The sequence below is a fragment of the Vanellus vanellus genome, assembly GCF_965231255.1.
Source record: "Vanellus vanellus genome assembly, chromosome: 3".
Lineage (NCBI taxonomy): Eukaryota > Metazoa > Chordata > Aves > Charadriiformes > Charadriidae > Vanellus > Vanellus vanellus.
This window is the reverse complement of record NC_138907.1, coordinates 19,747,253-19,765,965: the sequence shown is the minus strand read 5'-3', so window position 1 is coordinate 19,765,965 and position 18,713 is coordinate 19,747,253. Positions and strand designations below refer to the sequence as shown.

Below are 18,713 nucleotides of genomic sequence, written 5' to 3'. Positions count from 1 at the left end.
CATTAACTACGCCCGTTTATCACACTGATGCAACACTAGTCCCTGTAATCATTAAATGCAGTAACACAGACGTGACACCTACCAAAGACTTAAATTAGCTTTTAAAAGGCTAAGTTGTCTCGTTGTCTTTAGACGAGATGATACCTATGAAGAGCACGGTTTTACTGTGCATACACTAAAACATCTACCGCGGAAAAGATAATTTAAGAAGAAAGACTCTATTGCAAGCGTGAATTTGCTGCTTTGTTCTATTCAAATGCAAAACAGTGTTGTTGCTTATTATATTGCCGCTTTCAATGTTGCTTAATTTACATAAAAAATAACTAGACTCTTCTTTTGCATGCATGAAGTATTCATGGTTAGCTATCTATGTATATTTAATATATTTCCATGTCATCATCCATTGCTGGATAATTAGTTCCTGGAACTCTTACTGTGTTTCAAACAGTGAAACATAAGAAGATCTTATTTAACATCAAGTTTCCGTTCGAAGGCTGAGTAGCAATTTCCCACTCAACTTCACCTCTTCTGTGTTTTGATACTTTTTTTTTTTTTCTGATGTTTCGCACTTAAAGGGAATGCACATTTCAGTTGCTGAAGTGACGGCTCATAGGCATCCAGTCGAACCAAGTTAAATGAGCGTTCAACACAGACAGCTAAATGCTGACTTTCTCTCACCTCCTTTACATTACTTTTTCTCCAAGTCATACTACCTATCGCAACATACTGACATACAAGATAGTCACGCAGCGGAAGCATCACTGAGGTTTAGAATAAGCACATCAGTATCTATGTGAAATACTGGGATTTTAAAGATTCTTGTAGACAAACATTATACAATTGTTTGTCTTGTGCAACAACACATCCAATCGCCTTTCCAGTACAGCCAGTATGAAATTTTCTACCAACTTCAACAAGTGAGGGATTCTGCCAGAGATCTGAAGGCCAAAACGGACACTTAAAGTTATCTTAACCTAACCTTGCACTAAAGGCCACAGAAATTCCTGCAAAGGAACTTCTACCTCGTGAAGAGATAAGACAGAACTGTTATAATTTAAAAAAAAAAAAAAAACCCAAACCTGTAAGATGTTTCTGTTCTCACAGTACACTAAGCCTGAGCAATACTGAGGTATGGCAATAGCTGGGGCACAGGTCTGAAAAACAACTTTGCCATTTCCCTTCCTGTTAAGATACTTAAAGCAGTTTACAGTTCTGGGATTAAGTTCCGCCCACGTCTGCTACTCTTGGGCTCGACACTTTGGACCAAGTTTCATCTTAGGTCAGCACGATGACTACCTGCTGTTTGTTTGCTAGTGGAGGCTTATTTGTTCTTCCTTTCCAGACTCAGTGTTACAGTCGTTTATTTCCAAGCCTAGACAAAAAATTCACGGAAAAGCTACAGCTGGACACCTTACCCCAGGTGTCCGCACTCCGCTCAGCGTGCCATTCAAGGTTCTGGTACAGACCTTCTGTCCCTCACTGAGCTGTACTCGCACGTCCTCTAGCAGCTTTACTCAACACGGATCTGCCTTCAAATGCGATAGATACGATCATTCAAGCACATAACCCACTTGAAGCAAATTCCTTTGAGAGCCACCAGCTGGCCGGCTGTCATCCAGAATGCAAGTTTGGCAGGAAGGACCTTATTATTCACGACTGTTCTTCAAGCCGAGCACAGCAACCCAACGCTGCCTCTACTGTGTAACCTCCACCAGCTTCTGTTGGTAAACACAGGGAAACTACTGAACTCAACCAACCTTACCCATATTCCTGGTAACTGAATTTCACTCAAAATGTCATATAGGGGGTGCATTATTTACACTGAGTGCAAAAAGGAAGCAAGTATATCTCGGTAATGTTGAGTTGGACATGTTACTATCACAAGTTTCTACCGTGTGGCAAGAAACCCGATCCGTCGTACACTGGATTCAAACATGGTCGTACTGGGCAACTGCCCGGCACCAGCACAACCAGGGCTGCCTTGCGTGGAGGTAGACAGAGAAGAAGTCTCACAGAGGCTGCAGAAGGGTCCTTCTGACAAGCACCCGCTGTGGAGTGACTTTGCTGAGGGAAGTCAGCAGAGCATCATGTTTTTCATGCTTGAGGGAAGGTCTTATCCAAATTACGGTTTCTTTCAAGAGGAGAACAAGCTAAGCGTAATACACAGAAATGACGAGTAATTAATTGCATCATAGTCAGTTCCAGAGCAAGACTGCGGTGGAGAGTGCACAGAAAGCAGAAAGAAGAAATGTCCAAAAGACAAAATCAAGAAGGCTTGAGATTTCTTAATTCTCTTGAGCTTCAGAATTCACAGAGTTTCTTCCCTCTGCTCTCAGACAAAGACAGAAACAAGGATGGAGTGACATAAGAGAGAAGGAACCTTAAGGAATTACCTCTGTCTTCTGCAGAATTGGTGAAGCCACTTACAATACTCTTCCAGGCCTATCTGAGGCACAGGCATCAGGACATGCAGAGGACAGAACCGCAATAATTTTATGAAGAAGGATTACATGAAATTGTATTTGGAGTGTTTACTGCAGGGAAGTGTAGGAGGAGATCCTTCAAAAAAAAAAAAATCCTGATACTGTTCTAACCAAGTATATGGAAAAGACTAAGAATTTGGATGATCTTGAGCTATTGTGTAATAGTATGCACAATAATTCACCTAAAAGATACTATTGGCTGATAAAGACGTAGCAGGGCACCAGGCTAAAATCTAAGCACATCATTCAGGACGGAGTATACCAGCAAAGGCAGCAAATTCCAAAGTGGCTGTAGGCTGCCAGATGGTCATCTCCATTTTAGCAGAAATGCATACTCTGTTTCGAAGGCTGGACTAATTTGACCATTCTGACAAACACAAATGCTTTGCGGTCTGCGGTGACAACAATTATAATCTGCTTCCTTGTCTATTCAGTCATCGTCATCAACCTGCATCCGATGGCTTACAGTTAATCTCTCTCAGCTCCAAGGTTCTGCTGATAAGCATCAGCTCCTCCAGACCAGATTGCTTCAGTCTCATTTTACCGTGGTTGATGAATCAGAACATTTGTGATCTTCATCTAAATTTGCCCACAAATATACAAATATAGTAGTTACTGCTCTTTGGTTTTGACCAACGTAGACTATTACGGAAAAACAACAGAAAGAATAATTTATCTCATCTATGCCAGCATTTTGTTTCTCTTGTAACTTTAAGTAACTCCTTTGGTTTATTCCTATTTAACCAGGCTCCCTAGTGTATTTATCTGGTTCCGAACATTCTTTTATATAATAAACACTGCTGAAAATAACATCTTATGAATTACAATAACAGCCTGAGAAAGATACTTTATCCCTACACTATCCTAAAAACAGTTTCTGATAATAGTCACATTTAGATACTCTCCAAAATTCACCGAACATTTTCAAACACGAAATTTGCTTCCTCAAACCTTTTTTTTTCCAATGAGTAAGAATACCTAGTTCTCAGAGTTCATTGTAATGCTAATGAAAACCTTTTTTCATACTGACTTAGTTGAAGGATATCCTGTCCTTCTGCTGCATTATTAATACCGCCAAACCACTGGAAAACTAAGTGCAAATGCCAATTCACTTAGTGCTATCATTCGGCTCTACAGAATTTTCCATTTTAGCTACAGCGCGTGCTAAGTAGCAGACAAAATATATTTTACATGCAGTTCTCAATAGCCTTTGTTTATCTTGTGACAAAAGCCTGACCAGCATATTGCTCATGTTCTTATTTGTTTATAATTGGTTTCTTAATGCGGGTTGGGGTTTTTTTCAGAGAAACATTTTTGTGAAGTGTCATACTTGTGGGATTAAAACTATGCTGGTATTCCTTTTCAAGATAACGGCTCTTGATTTTTGTCTAAATCCAGATGTACATATCAAATTCCATGGAGGAAAAGGCAACGTGACATTTCTGCTCCATAAAGTAGAAGTAGAATTTAGTAACAAAAGTCAAAGAAACATATCACTTGAAAATTAGAAAAAAAACTTTTGTGTTTTGTTTGTTGGTTGTTTTTTGTTTGGGTTTTTTTTTTTGTTTGTTTGTTTGTTTTTTAAGATTGAAATCTGAGAGCTAGAAGATGCTTATTATGTAACCACGTTCAAATATCCCATTTGATATAGCACCATTTCATAAAGCATACTCAGGCTTACTCATAGATATAAAACACATTATTGTATCTGTAAGATACAGATTTGAGAATCTGCTGTCAGTATACATCTTCAACCCCCCCTTACTTGCAGCTACCTCCACTACTTCCATCTTTTTCTATTTGCCACAACTCTTCTGTTAAATAAAGAAAATATTTTAGGAATGTGTTTCTAGATAGCAAAATATTTTGGGAAAACAACATTAAGATAGCAACTGTAAAAGAATTTTTGAAAAATTTGAAAACTTTTGAAAATGAAAGCAACTTTTCTGGAATTATAACCAGATACTTGTAAATGCCAGCTTTCTCATAGGAAGAAACTCAGTTCATTTCCTCAGGTTCACCCCTCGGGCTAGTCCAGAGAATGTTGCCGATTATGGAATTTGCTTTACTCCTTCATAGCTTCTTGCATAAGAGAACCACCTCAGAGCCCTGCTGGTAAAAGCTCTCCATTCTGACGTATTTTTTCTTTCTTTCATTTGAAAGGAAAAAGCACGAAATATATTGTTAAGAGTTTGCCATTCTAAGCAAAGGAAATAGCAGACTGGCAAAACACATTTGTTGTCTTGCTCAAAAGCATACACCACAAGAGGGCTGCAGTCAATCTCACTTTTTGAAATCCCTATTTCTCAGCATTTCAGTTATGCAATCTGAATGTCCAACACTCTTCTTCTGTTTTACTTTGAAAAGATACAGTGCCTGATGAGGCTATTTGAGTTGTAGGTCAAGAGTCAGCATTCCGATAGCGGATCCTGGAATGTTTTCCAAGCCACGTGGCCATACTCAGTTGAGTTCCTCCTCTTGAGGAGCTAACAGGAGGTAATGGACCTCTAGCAAGAAGTCAGTGAAATCATTCTGCACAACACTGCTACACTGGCTTGGGGATGCCCCAGAATATTTTGCAGACTTAGTGAGATCGATTGCTCGTATTCTGGACTAGTTGAAACCCACGTTGGCTTCGTTAGCACAATCTCTTCAGTTTGGGTGTAAAGCAGCCCTAGTCTGGCCACGGTGCTTTCGGTCAGCTCGGGAGTGGCAGAGAAAAATCATTCCGCTTGTAAAAAATCATGGGGGATATATCCTTGCTGCATAAATCCACAAAGGCTAAGTAAATCTGTTTTCTCTAATTATATTAACAAGCTTTTAGAATATGATACTTATCCTAGACAGTTTGCCAACTAAGACATAAATCAGCCACCAGAACTCCTCTACGCATACGCAGCTTAGCATATACACAATATACCCCACCTTACAGGAAGAAACCCACCGTGTGAGTCATAGCCTCATTATATTCCATCAGCATTTGGCTGTTTGATTTTAATGAATTCTGTGCTGTCCGCTGCTATCCAAACAAGATGATGTGAAAAAGAATATGCTGCCGGTTGATTACAACATGTGCCAGAATACAGAAAGGCTCAAGACTGAAAGTCAAGAGAATTCATCCCTTCAAGGAGGGGAATAATCCTTTGAAAATGTTCTCTCCTAATGTACAACACCGCTGTTATAAATCAGAAATTATGTATATATTTTAAAATTGAGTGCATGCTTACGTGCGTGGCTCAGTGTGTAATGTCAACTGAATTCGTTAGCACCACAGGTAGCATAAATCCTGATGAATCTCCACAGCCTCTCAGTATGGTTTGGAATGTATTATTAACAGGTTTATTAAATATTTGCAATGCTGTGGACATGCGGAGTGCACTATTTGAGACAGCTGCAGCTTAACTGCTACCTGCTTCAACAATGCTAATACACCAGCGAGGTGGTTGTTCGAGGCGCACAAAACCAAAACACCTGCCTCAAAAAGACACAGTCCTAGCCGATAGTATGTGAAGAATGGGAAGGAGAGAAGGAACCACATAGCTGCTGTGCATATGTTTCATTTAATTCTCTGATCCACGCTATGAGAGCGGCAAAGCAAAAGGCTGGCAGAGGAAGCCAGGGAGCTTTCAGGTCTTTTGGAAGGAATGCTTTTTTGGGTAAGTGAAGGCAGAAGTAGGACTGGGTAAATCACAGCGGTGCTGCCGACAGGAGGAACCTGAAGAGCACTTAGGCAAAGAACCCTTTTGAGGGATGATTTTTTCCAAAAGCATCCACGCAGATTTAAGGAACGTTAATTCTTACAGGATTTTAAATGGGACTTACGTCCCTAAGGTCTGCTCTCTGTGTGTTTGACTTTCAACATCAGTACCCATAGCAACTTCCAGGCAATGCAAATGTGCCATTGCTCACAAATTCCAAAGTCTCTGAAGCCTTTTTGAAAATGTCTCTCTTCTTTTTATTTATTGGGCATGTTATGCTTTTCTCCTAATAGATGTCCTTATTGTCTGTGTAATGCCAGAAACCATCAGGACGGGCTGGGTCCTTTCAGAGCAGCGCAGTGAAGGACCGGTGATTGGAACAAGCCAGCCAGAAGGTTGCTCAGGTCCTCGCTTCTGGAACTGTTTTATAATCATCAAGAGCACTCAGTTTTATTGTTATACTGCAAGGTCAACAATGACTACCAACGCAAACAAAATCACAGTTTTGCATAAGTCTAAATATAGATGACATGCATTTCAGAGATGCTTATTTTAAGGTATTATTAGCTTTTAACAGTATGAAATGAGATTAAGGAGAGACGCTACCGTACTGAATGTATATTAAAACCAGTTCTCCAATTCTTAACTGGTAGCCATTCCACAGAAAAATTAATTTATGGGAAAATATATTCAAACTTTACATCTGTAATCTGTAACATACCTCATTATAATAGTTAATTCACATTGTACAACACTTCAAATTACTGCCTACGTACGATGCCAGTTAAGGGAAACCCTTCCTATATCTATCCATGTTTGGTGAGAACATTGAGAGCAAAGACCTTATTTCCTGCCCTCCAGAATCCTGCAGTTCAGGAAAAGGTTGACAAAATAAGTCCCAAAGACAGCAATATTTCAGGTTACGTATAAGGTGATAAAGGAGGTGAAGAGTTGAATTTATGCTGAAGTTTATGTTTTGATAAAAATCTATTTTAAAAAGCATTTGTACTCTACTACAAATTTTCCCAAGCTCCTCTGCCCTCTTATGTTTTTCGTTTTTCAGTATCAGTACCATAGCAACATCCAGGACTCATGAATGTGGTACTGCTCTCAGCATCTCTGGAGCAGAGCCTCGCAAATGATTGCCAAACTCAGGGATCAGAGTCAGCTCGGGAAAATATGATGCTGGGCTAATTTTTGTATGCCCTGAAAATAATGGCAGGGGACTGGGAGGAGGGCAAAGGGAAGAAGAGCTGAAGCTGCAACAGCAGAAAGGAATGAAAGAAACAAACTACTTAAGGTTTAATGATACATAAGCAGCAAATTTTGCCGGCAGAGGTGATTGGAAGTTGTATTACCGTCTCACAGATTTGGGGGCTATATCTGAACAGCTTGAGGGTTCCAACATTTCCAGTAACTGAAATGATACTCCACGGACCTTCTCCCCTGCCAGCAATTACTCATATAGAAAAATTATATCAGGAGTACACAAAATACATTTGCAGCAACTTTTATGCAGCTGGAAATGAAAACAGCTAGCATCTGCAAAAAGTGGAAGAGTGGGGAATCCATCAAATATGACTGAGAATCTCCTCTACAATGGGACTCTGATTTGGGATTAGTCTGTTCAGCCTGTAGACGCTGCCATTTTTCTAATAAAACACATCAGGAAACATCATCTCCTAACTGAAACTGAAGCAGTATTTTGTCCTGAAAAAAGTATGTTTAGGTTCTTCTCTACTCAAGGCTGCCTGAAGCAATTATCCGCTTTAGTAATAAACAGAGCCAAGAAACGGGTATGCCGAGTAGAGCGTCTGGTAATGCCATGTGAAATAAACAGATATCAATACTATTCCTCTGTTTATAGGAATTAATTTCTACTTCAGCAATTATTAAATACACTACCAGTCCAACCAACATCATCTGCAAAAACACGGATCATTGGCTGACAAGAACGAGCAGTAATTAGTAAACTCGAACTTTACTCCAGGCTCACCTATCGTCTGTCCTGCAGCCAGAAGTCTTTAAAAACAACCACAAAGCTCAGTACTCTGACACAAACCCCCAAATGCCCTTGACAAACCAGGACAAGGATTCGGTATACTTTACCAGTATCAAGCCCATCACAAGGATGTAGTGAACAAGGCCAGAAAACGGACTCAGGGGAGCCCCAAGGGTATTGCAGGCCCCTGTGCTACGCTTACTGCGCTGCTGTGAACATCACTATAGGAAAAGCCAAACCAAATAAATATTCCAGTCAGCTGACTGACCTTTCAAAATGCACACCCAGAGAGATGCTGACCAAGTCTAGACCAGCAGATACACCTTGTTACGCACGCTCTCCGTCCACCGCTTAGCCAAAGCGCATAAACAACCAGAATAACCTTGTTTAAAAATGTCTCGAAGAGGCGATAAACATTAGATTTAAAACAAAAGCAGGAACATATTTTCAATTCTGAAGAGAATAATTCTAGTTTTTACTGAGCAATCATTTTTGCTGAACTCATCTGTGGCCAAACTTCATTTCTACGTATGTGATCTGATGAGCTAACGTCGTTCCAGGCCTCCAGTTGAAGCAATTAAAAACGTCCACATTCGCCAAACATTACCACATCGTTACCACAGATACTGTGTATTCTGAGTTAAGGGAAAACAGTGGAAACCTTCTAATACCGCTGTGGGGTAACTGCTGGCAAATAATAACTTTTCAATATGGTTACCACAGCAACTATTAATCACCTGCGAGGAGGCAAATGGAAAACGATCCACTGCATGGTATATCTGCTTGTCACAAGCCATGACTCACATGTAAGAGAGTGTAAGGAGATTATTTCAGTAGATGGGTCTTGATAGGCTCTAGAACGTAAAACCTGAAATGTTGCCGATGAGCACCATGGATACGTGGGCGACACAAACAACGTGTCAACCTGTAAGCACTACAGGTAGCGACTCTTACATGGATCCACCATGAACCCTCCAGCGAAAGACTGCGCTCCCTTCTCAAAAGCCACGGAGGCCGGAAAGAGGAAAGGATGGGGGCCGAGAGAAGAGAGTGGTTTGGAGAAAACCAAATCCTTCCCACGAGGACCGAAACGACGAACTGTTTGCCACAGAGCTGGGGCAAGTAGTGCAGAATACTGTTCCAGTAAGACATGAAAGAAGAGACAGCAACAGAAACTTCAACGCATGTACCAAAGGCCAGAAAATATCTAACAGAAAGCTGGTGCTCATTCTGAGAAGTACGTCAAAGCCAACACATGCAGATGTTTGCAAGATATGGTAATCATCAACGGTTAAGATGATTCTGGAAAAAGTCAAGCTGCCCTTTCCCATGTTCCAGATTACAGAGACAACTGTCAGCGTCTGCAATAAAGCACAACAGCCTGCACCCGATTTTCTGCATTGCTGAATTTCACAGACATGCCCAGCGATAAAAGTGTGGTTTTGAACAAGGTCTTTGTTTTTTTTTTTAATTAACTAATTTGTTATGAATTTTCCACCAACACACAAAAGGCATAAAAGGCATGCAAGCTTCACTTTATAAACTGATATTTCTATATCATAGGCTATGCTATTTAATGCACAGGATCCAATTCTCATAAAAGCACAAGTTCAATTATAATGGCAAGCAGTGAAGCTCTAATACTGCATTTTCAGCTAAAAAAACGCTCAAAGCTCTTTCACAATAGCTGTGTAATTTCTGAGTATCAGTCTACTTAGTAACATGACTCTGGGAGGCACACGTGCACAGAGAAAGGGGAAAAAAAAAAAAAAAAAAAAATCGGGAAGAAAGAATTTCCTTGCATTGAGGAATGATGGTTTAGAGTTGCTGCTTAATCTCTGCAAATCCAACGGATATACGGGTGAAATTAGTTGACTGAGGACCTGAAGTTAATGCTCATGTGGCCACTTATATTTTCCTATTTCCAAAACAGACTGGGTTTGGTTTACACATGCACCGAGCAACCAGCACAAACAGGCGAGAGCTGCTCTGAGGTGGCAGTGCCGGTCAGTGTGCAAGCTCTGGCCTCGTCAAAACCCACAGAAATTTTGGCAGTGGCCCAGCACATCATTCTGGGAGTCAGAAATCTGTCCAGTCACAAAGAGGGAGGCTAGCTTTCCTTAAAACAACGGATCTAACCCATACTGTCATTTGATGCGGGGCCTTTCTCCATCCTGTACCTCTGTTACACAGAAGACAAAGTAGGCACAAACCTGAAAACTGCTGACGTCCCGCTTACGCGGTTCAGTTTGAGCACATAAAACCCCTCGAAGTTAATTCAGCAGACACTTCTGTGACCGAGACCTGCATGCCTCACCCAATATTTATGTGAAGAGGAAACAAATTTTGTGTATCAGAGTAGAAAGCAGTGTATTTAATACATACAGCCATTCATTCCCTCATACGCCCTTGCCCACCACAGCCTCAGCATTTCAGTCAATGAACAGGGCTATTGCGGACCTTAATTTTACACCTGCATCAATTTTCCCTTAAAAAAACCCAAATATAACACACTTAAATTGGCATTACTTTGTTTTACATTTGATAGAACAAATGACATCTGTCTTGTAAGCTCTAGGTGCTCCAGACGTAACTGTGCAGAGAGAAGCACCAGAAGTCAAACCTTTGGCACTATCACGGTAGCATTCCTCATTGACATTTCATCCACTCATAAAAGCAGCCACCAACCTCTCTCTTTTCAGAGTAAGAAAAGAGCTCTGGGAGCTAACATACTCTGGCTACTTCAAGTTGGAGGGTCTCGTTAATGAATTACTAAATTGAGAATCTCAACTTTGAACACCATTTACACAAACACGTCAAAGTTGAGCACCTCAGCTCATGTGACGACTGCAGGGCTCAAGACAAAAATCATCTCCTAAAGACGGTCCCTAAGCTAGTTAGGGCTTTATACAGGAGCTTACTATGTTCTCCGCGCACAGCGAGGACACCCGGATGCCACGTACAAGGACCTGCTTGCCTAACTGTTTGGTTACTTCACACCCCAGCAAAGTCAACCGAACCATATGTGCCAGCTTTCAAGTGCTGATCATCATCTCTTAATAACGGTCGTAGATATACATTAATCTGCAAATCGCAAACTGTCTCCCTAGATTATTAGCTTGAAAGTGCCACACAATCACTTTGTACCATAACCCAAATAAATGGCATTAAGAGTTAAGTATGTAAATACACATACATCGATACTATAGCTCCCCAAAACGCGTACAGAACCTGCATAATAGTTAATAAGCGTCACAAGATTAAAATATTTACAGAGATATATATATCCTGGATCGAACACCTAAGTACAATCTTCCTGCCCTAGCAATGAAACAGACTGGGATACTCACCAGCAATTACTGCGATGCTGTACAACTGTAAAACTCGGGTGTAAACAGCAGAAGATACAGACTGATTTCTGGTTGTATATATATAAACATTTATTTAGGGGCGAAACTATCAATTTTGAATCAATCATGAAAACAGGATGAGAATCCCTGCTTCCTTTCATCAATAAGGCTATGCAATGAAGGCAAGCATGTTAAATTTGTTTCTCTTTTTCTTTTAGGATGCTGTAGTTGGCAGCTGTTATCTGCAAGATTTTTTTGAGTTGGCCAATTACGAACCAGAAATAAATTTGAAGCTGAAATACTATAAGGCAGCAAATAATTCTGACTCTTCATCATACTGTACAATCAGTAAAATATAAAGCCCATAATAGGAACATCCAGTCCAATGTATCCAGATATTAAAGACTGTTGATGGGTACAGAGGAAGCATCAAAAAGAGGTCAGTTAAAATTTAACATTGGCAGAAATGGTTGTCTGCGAAAGTATGAATTATCTTCTAATGATGCTTTAAAACCTCAGCTCTGTCTTAACACTTACTGTTTATTTAATCCTGAGAAAATACTTAAAAGCCATGAAGCAATTTTAAGAAAACATTTGTAAACAACTATTTTCTCTTGACAGACTATTTGGCTACAATTACAGATGATGTGCCAAGATAATACATGTAATTCAATGAATCCGGACAATATTGAATCAAATCAACTAGTATTATTTTCCACCTCTTGGAAACCGAACATTCAAGCCATCTGAACTTTCAATGTCATTTGGCACTTCAGAAAAAAACTTTATAAAATACAACCAGGCCTGGAAAGCTATACTGCATTTCTGAGTAACCTCCTGACCTTTCATAGAAGGATCTCACAAACTAGATCTTCAAGAGCATTGTATAAACCAGAAATGCTTTTAATTAACTTTGTTAAAGGCATGCTTATATAAAAATCTTATTTAAATTCCTGCACATTCCTGTCATTTTCAAAGTCTCATATTTTGTAACTGGAGATGCCTTAACCCAAGTTCTGCCAAATATGACTCCACACATAACATCTATTCAAAGTTTCAGGCTTTAAAAAAGGATTAGATATGATTTGACGAGTTGGCTAGAGAGGTATATAATGATGACATGAAAAAAATAAATTATGACCAGTCTTAATTTTAGTGTCTAGAGTTCATTTTCTGTTGCTCATCATGTTCTGACTGTCTTTCCAAAAAAATGCTCACCTTTGTTCCCCAAAGAAATACAGCATAAAGCTCTAGTAATTTTTCACCAGGTGCCGATAGAAACCAGGATTCCTAACAGCTGAGGCAAGACAAATTACTTGATCAAGTGAACAGAATTAGAAAGAAGCAAATCAACTATTTTATTTCCCTTTGCTGCCTATCAATAGCCAACTAAACAGATGCGATAACGTACGTGGCATTCCAGTGGTCACTTTGGTCAACAAAGGTTTGGCCTTCCACAGGGTAATTCCTCTGGCTGCCACAATAAGTGATCAAATGTGCTTCAGCACTAAGTGAATGTGTAAATAATTGAGAGCGTACACTTTCTTCAAGTATTTTGATAGATGAGGGCCAGAACATTTGCAGAAGCAAACTTTAAAGCACGTTAAGAAAAAAGGCTAGTGCTATTTTGAGTAACATTCATCAGTAAAGATTAATGAAGAACCTCACAAACCTGCTTTGTCTGTTGCAAAGACAATTGACTAGAAATTCAATAATTGCTCCCAAGAAGGATGATTTTCTTGCAGGGGTGAAAAACACATGTATTTTGTTAAGCTATATTTAGCCTAAGTATATTTAATACTTCTCCATCTTCATTAGTCCTTCCTGAAATTTTTGTTCCTCTCTTACTCACTTCCACATCTTCAGGTAACACTCCATGCTGTGTATCAGGTAGCAAGCTGACCTTATCCAGCTACCATGCGGTCTTTCCCTCTTTGTGTTCTCATATCTGTACTGTATTTTCTCTTACCGTGCACAAACAATGGCATTATATTAAATCATTCTACTTAAAATTATTGTTGAGCCAAAGGAACACACTTCTCTCAAAATCTATGCTGAATCAAATGTATGTCTTTCTCTTGCTTAAAAAGCAGCAACGACTTCAGTTCTTATTCTAGTGAGCAGATTATTAATTATACATCTACAGAACGTTCACAGTTTGTGTTTACTCTTGGGTGATTCTAAGGTTTATATGAATGAGAAAACAGTTAATGTGATCATATACAAGTAAAATAACATTTTCGGTGTCTTGGCACCTGAGCATAACGAAAGGGAAAACCAGTCAGCTTTTACCTGGGTTTCTGTTTAGAAGAGTCAGCTCAGGAGGTAAGAGCTACTTCTCATGAAGAGCTCGAACGTGGTGAAAAAAGGTAAGAGACTCAAAACCCAAGGAGATGTATTGCCTAAACAATTTTTATTGGTTTTTTTGGTGAAGGTTATATAGATATTTGTTTTCTTAGCTTTCATAATCTCAGCAATGACTTAGAAAGCATCACAGCAGTATCTATGGGCAAAAGAGATCAAATAGTTGAAATAATGACCATATAAGAGAGAGAAGGCAGCTGGAGGAATTTGAGTGTTGGTCATCATTGGCAAAAATCCAGTCACATGGTTCAGAAGCTTTTGCCACCTACGGAAAGGAAAGGACTGGTAACTGCTCGGATTATGCTGTCAGGGCGCAGATAGTGCTTCTTCTAGGAAGAAACTCTCTGCAGAGATACAAGCAACATTTTACTGAAGGCTGTTTTTTCCTGATTCTTCATTTCCTATTCAGAAGGGCCGCTAACAGTTATTTTTATGTAATAACAGGTAATTCTTTCATGCTACAGCTTGTGATGCATATTAATCAGGGTTCTTGCCAAATTAAATTAGTTTTTTCAACATTCGAAAAGCAGTTAAACTTCTAATGACATTTTCCCCCTCTCTTCATCAACCTATTTTTGGAGCAAAATAATGTACTCAGGCCTGAAGTAAAGACACTTGAGCCTCAGGAATGGAAAACAGCCACGAGCCAAAATGTATTCACAGGAGAGCTATAGGGCAGTAAGGTTGTCATCTCTGCACAAAAATACTTTCAAAGACGTAAACATGATGTTAAAATCTCCACCACTCCCTACTGCATGTTAAAGTCACACGCACTGCTTTGTGCTAGCAGCTCGGAGCAGGAAAAAAGGAAACAAGTCTGGTTTTATAGTTATTGCTACTGTTGTAGCATTAGGACAGTCCAGAAACAGGGACTCATGGTAACACCATATCCTTAACAATCCTGGTTTGCTTTATTACTGCTAGTATCAGAAATCAGAATTATAAAAAGGGCATTCTAATAGTATAAATAAGTGAGACCAGAGCTGCACAATAATGCTAGGTACCAACTCTACCATCTGTGTCTCAAAATCTACCTGGACATCTATAATGTACAGATTAAAAAAAAATAATATATATATATATATGCAGGTATATTATATATTGAAGTGTTTTAAGGTCAAGCAACTACAGTTAGGCTGTCCATAAAAATAAAACATCAACACAAATGGTCCGTATTTGTCACACTTGCAAATAATTGAAAAACAATTATTAAATTAGTAAGTAATAACTAAGTATTTTAAAATGCTAGTTGAACTACCTTCTGACACATAATTTACTACATAATAGCATACGGTCATAATACATAAAGCTTATAATGCCTATCAAGGCATCCAATACCTATAAATTCAATGCTAAAGGGACGTTAATATTTCACACAATAGTTGCCTGCCTTAAATAAAAAAAAGGACTTAGCAACATTTGAAAGACTGGACAAAAAAAATCATCCAGACATGTTTTCGTTTTTTCCCCAGCTTTGTAGTGCATAAAAACAGTTAATCAGCATCAAATATTTTCCTTTTTATAACCCAATAGTCTAATTTCCATAGATCTTTCATACAGCAATAGAAGAGAAAAGCATTTTTATAAAATTAGAAAATGACTGCATAACCACAAAGCTCGTTTCTGCAGCAAATACAGAATTATTTTTTTTAAGTTGATAATATTTCAAGCAGAAAACGTTCCTTTAACTGAAAAATTATTCCAGGCTAGAAATATTATTATGCACTAAGTTAACCTAGCGATGAAAAGTTTTGAGTAAAGCAAGCTTTTGAAATTGCATATGTGGCAATTATTTTTTACTACAGCAAATTGAGTAATAAACATTCAAGACAGATGAAAATCTAAGATGTCCACCACTGAATGTCTAATAAAAATAGGGTCAAATAGCCACACGGTACAGCTAGGGTTGTCCAGCTGGACAAAATATCAAAGTGTTTACAGTGATTTTAGGATATTTGCTTAGTAGGAATCAGGCAAAATGTAAGCCAGCTCTGCTCCTAAAATCCAAGCATGGATTCCAGCAAGGGGAAAAAAACAAAACCAAACCTACCAGCAGGCCCCTTATTCTTTTTAATAATCTCAAACTTCTTCCTTTGGCAGTCAGAACAACCAGCACGTGTTAAAGATCTAGAATCACTTTTCCCTGAAGAACTAGCCTATAAACAAGTCACTTCATATCTACGCTACACGTCTATTTTCTTCAACTGTACATTCACATATCCTGCGAACGTTCACTCATCCGTATTTGAATCACTGCCACATCAGAACCATTTAATGGTTACACTGTTATGGCCTCAAATCTCATCGAAACGCCCGTTCCCAAAACAACCCGCTGACATCTTGATCTAACAAGTGATCAGATCTTTATACTCTCTTCCCTTGATAATAAGAGCTACCCCCAGATTAATACAGGGACAGAAGACCCTTTCTAGGTAGAAAGCAAGTATCGTGCATTCTCTTCGCCACCCCTCTGCCAAGCCCAAGCAGCACAACTCCGATGTTACACAGCTTCTCCAAGTCACCACCACCACCTGAAAAAGCCGACAGCAGTGGGCAGCTGCCTTGCTGCATCTGCGTGCCGCCGTGCATTCGCCTTCTCCATTTAACATCGCAACTTGCTGTCTCGGCTCTCGGGCTTAAAACCAGGAGGTTTGCAGAGAGCGCAGTGTTATACATCTCTCTGCGTTCGGTGTCAACCACCCAGCTGGGGTTAGGGACTGGTACAGACAATAAGGCTGAACTTCCTTGGGATCTTTTCCGCTGTATTTCTGAGGTAGACTGCTAAACAAACTACAATATTACCAAAAAAAAATATATATATATGTGAAAAGGTTGTTTTCATCCACTGCATATCTCCCGATGACATTAGTATCTGTTATCCACTGCCTTAAATCTCTCCATGTTACAATCATGCTAAGTGGGGTTGCGAACAAGGGCTTTTTTTTGTGGTCAGGATACATAAAGTTTCTCTGAAATTGTTTCACGCAGCTCTGTGAACATCAGCTTCAACAGCTTGGGTGAGATTCGTTATCTTAAAGGAAAAAAAGAACATATAAATGCAGAGCAGGATTACCTTCCCGTAGACGCTCAACCACAAAAGTGAATCCAGTAGTTCGCGGATGTAAGACGTATTCGTATTTTTGAAGTCCGTTCTTTTCAGCGAATTCATTACTGCGGGCTTTGGTATTGGCTGCAGGAGAGAATAAAAAGCACCGTTCTCTATTAGCGTGCGTGACGTAGACCAAGAATTAAATACAATTATTATAGGACAGGAACAGTACAACAGCAGTTCACACAGTAGGAATGTGCAACAGCTTTTCAGGTGGAGGCAGACTGCGAGTGGGCTTTCGGCTGGCAGTAGGATGGCATGAGGAAGAGCAACGTGGATTGCAAGAAAAGCCTTTTTACCCTCTCATTTCATCTTAGAGAATAATCAGTACATCTGTCATATTTATTAAATGCAATCTGAAATTGATAAATCAAAGTCTGTTAATAGCTCCCTGTACGCTTTAATACCCATTTCACAGCAAAATCTGTTAATTGGCTCGATTATGATTTTTTTTTTAACTCGAAAGGCCCAATGTATAGTAACGTAGGTTTGATATTATGTTCAGAAATACCTTAATGTCAATGTTTAACCACGTTAAACTTATTTCAGAAAAATAACATTAAATGTAGGGGAACAGTAAATCTAATACATTAAAATGGTATTTCACATCTTCTTTCTGAACTTGACATGCTTTACTCATCAACCTGCGCTGCACATACATACCCTGTTTGAATTTTTTTGACCAACTGCCTCAGTGTCACAATACGCGCGCTCGCTACTGTACGCCGAGGACACGCAAGGCATCTGGAAAGCGGCGCGGCTAAACCCCGTGACAAATATGTTTTGAACCTCCGGCAAAAAAAGAAGTCCCTCACGAGAAAACCGAACAAAGGCTTTCCAGAGCCAGTCGCTAACAGAGCCCACTAAGCGAGGAAAACGCGGACGATGAAGTGAAAACTTCCGGAGGCAAGCGGAGAGGAGGCAATTTGTTCTCCGGGGATGTGCAGGAGGCTCTTCCAAGCAACCTCGGTTAGGAGCCAAAGAGACTCTGCTGGCTACGCTCCCTTCGGTCTGAGTACTGCTGTGCCTCCCCCCGGGGCCAAAAGGCACTGGACACATGCAATGTTCCTTGGCAAGATGGGGAAAAAAAAAAAAAAATCAATTTTATCAACTAAGCTATTAAACAACTCGTATTTATATAGTTTTACAGGTGTTTTAAAAAACAAAGCATTGCCTAAGCAATATATCATCTTTTTCAAGCAGAAACAGCTCTTTTTTTAAGTGTACACAGTTGACCTTAACAGAGATGGGAAAAAGTAATGAAAAACATATTGCTGCTTAATAATTCAGCAGAACTGATACTTATAGGTAAGTCCTTTCCCTTAGAATCATCATAATTTTGCCTGTAAAGGAACAATAGCACAAGTGGCCAAATCAACAGTAGCGCGAGATGTCCTTTTTGCAGTAATGCAACTTTCCCACACCTTTCTTTTTTTCCTAAATTACATCAGCTCTTTGTTTATCAAAAAATGCGGCTGTCCTGCTTAAAGGACCATCTACCTATTAATAAATGCTGTAGCACACCGAGTATTATTTCCCCCTGTGACCTACTGTTTCCATGCATAAGAGTACTGCTTTTCGTACACGCAGCCCGTAAGATTTAGCCCACAGATTTCCTGATCATGTGATTTGGAGGAAAGGAAAACTGTTGCACGGTAGCCAAGCAAGTGATTCAGCAAAGAGAATCCAAAGATTTAATTCTTGCCA

At 39.5% G+C, this 18,713-nt stretch overlaps 1 protein-coding gene across 1 annotated transcript in view; it reads right to left on the bottom strand.

Annotated features, from left to right (window-relative positions):
- Positions 1 to 18,713, bottom strand: part of LCLAT1 (lysocardiolipin acyltransferase 1) — a gene marked incomplete at both ends in the record, with an annotated part of 82,804 nt that overhangs the window by 32,398 nt on the left and 31,693 nt on the right. The window contains one exon of the mRNA XM_082480235.1: positions 16,971 to 17,087. Coding sequence (XP_082336361.1) covers positions 16,971 to 17,087 — 117 coding nt within the window. The remainder of the gene's footprint in view (positions 1 to 16,970; positions 17,088 to 18,713) is intronic.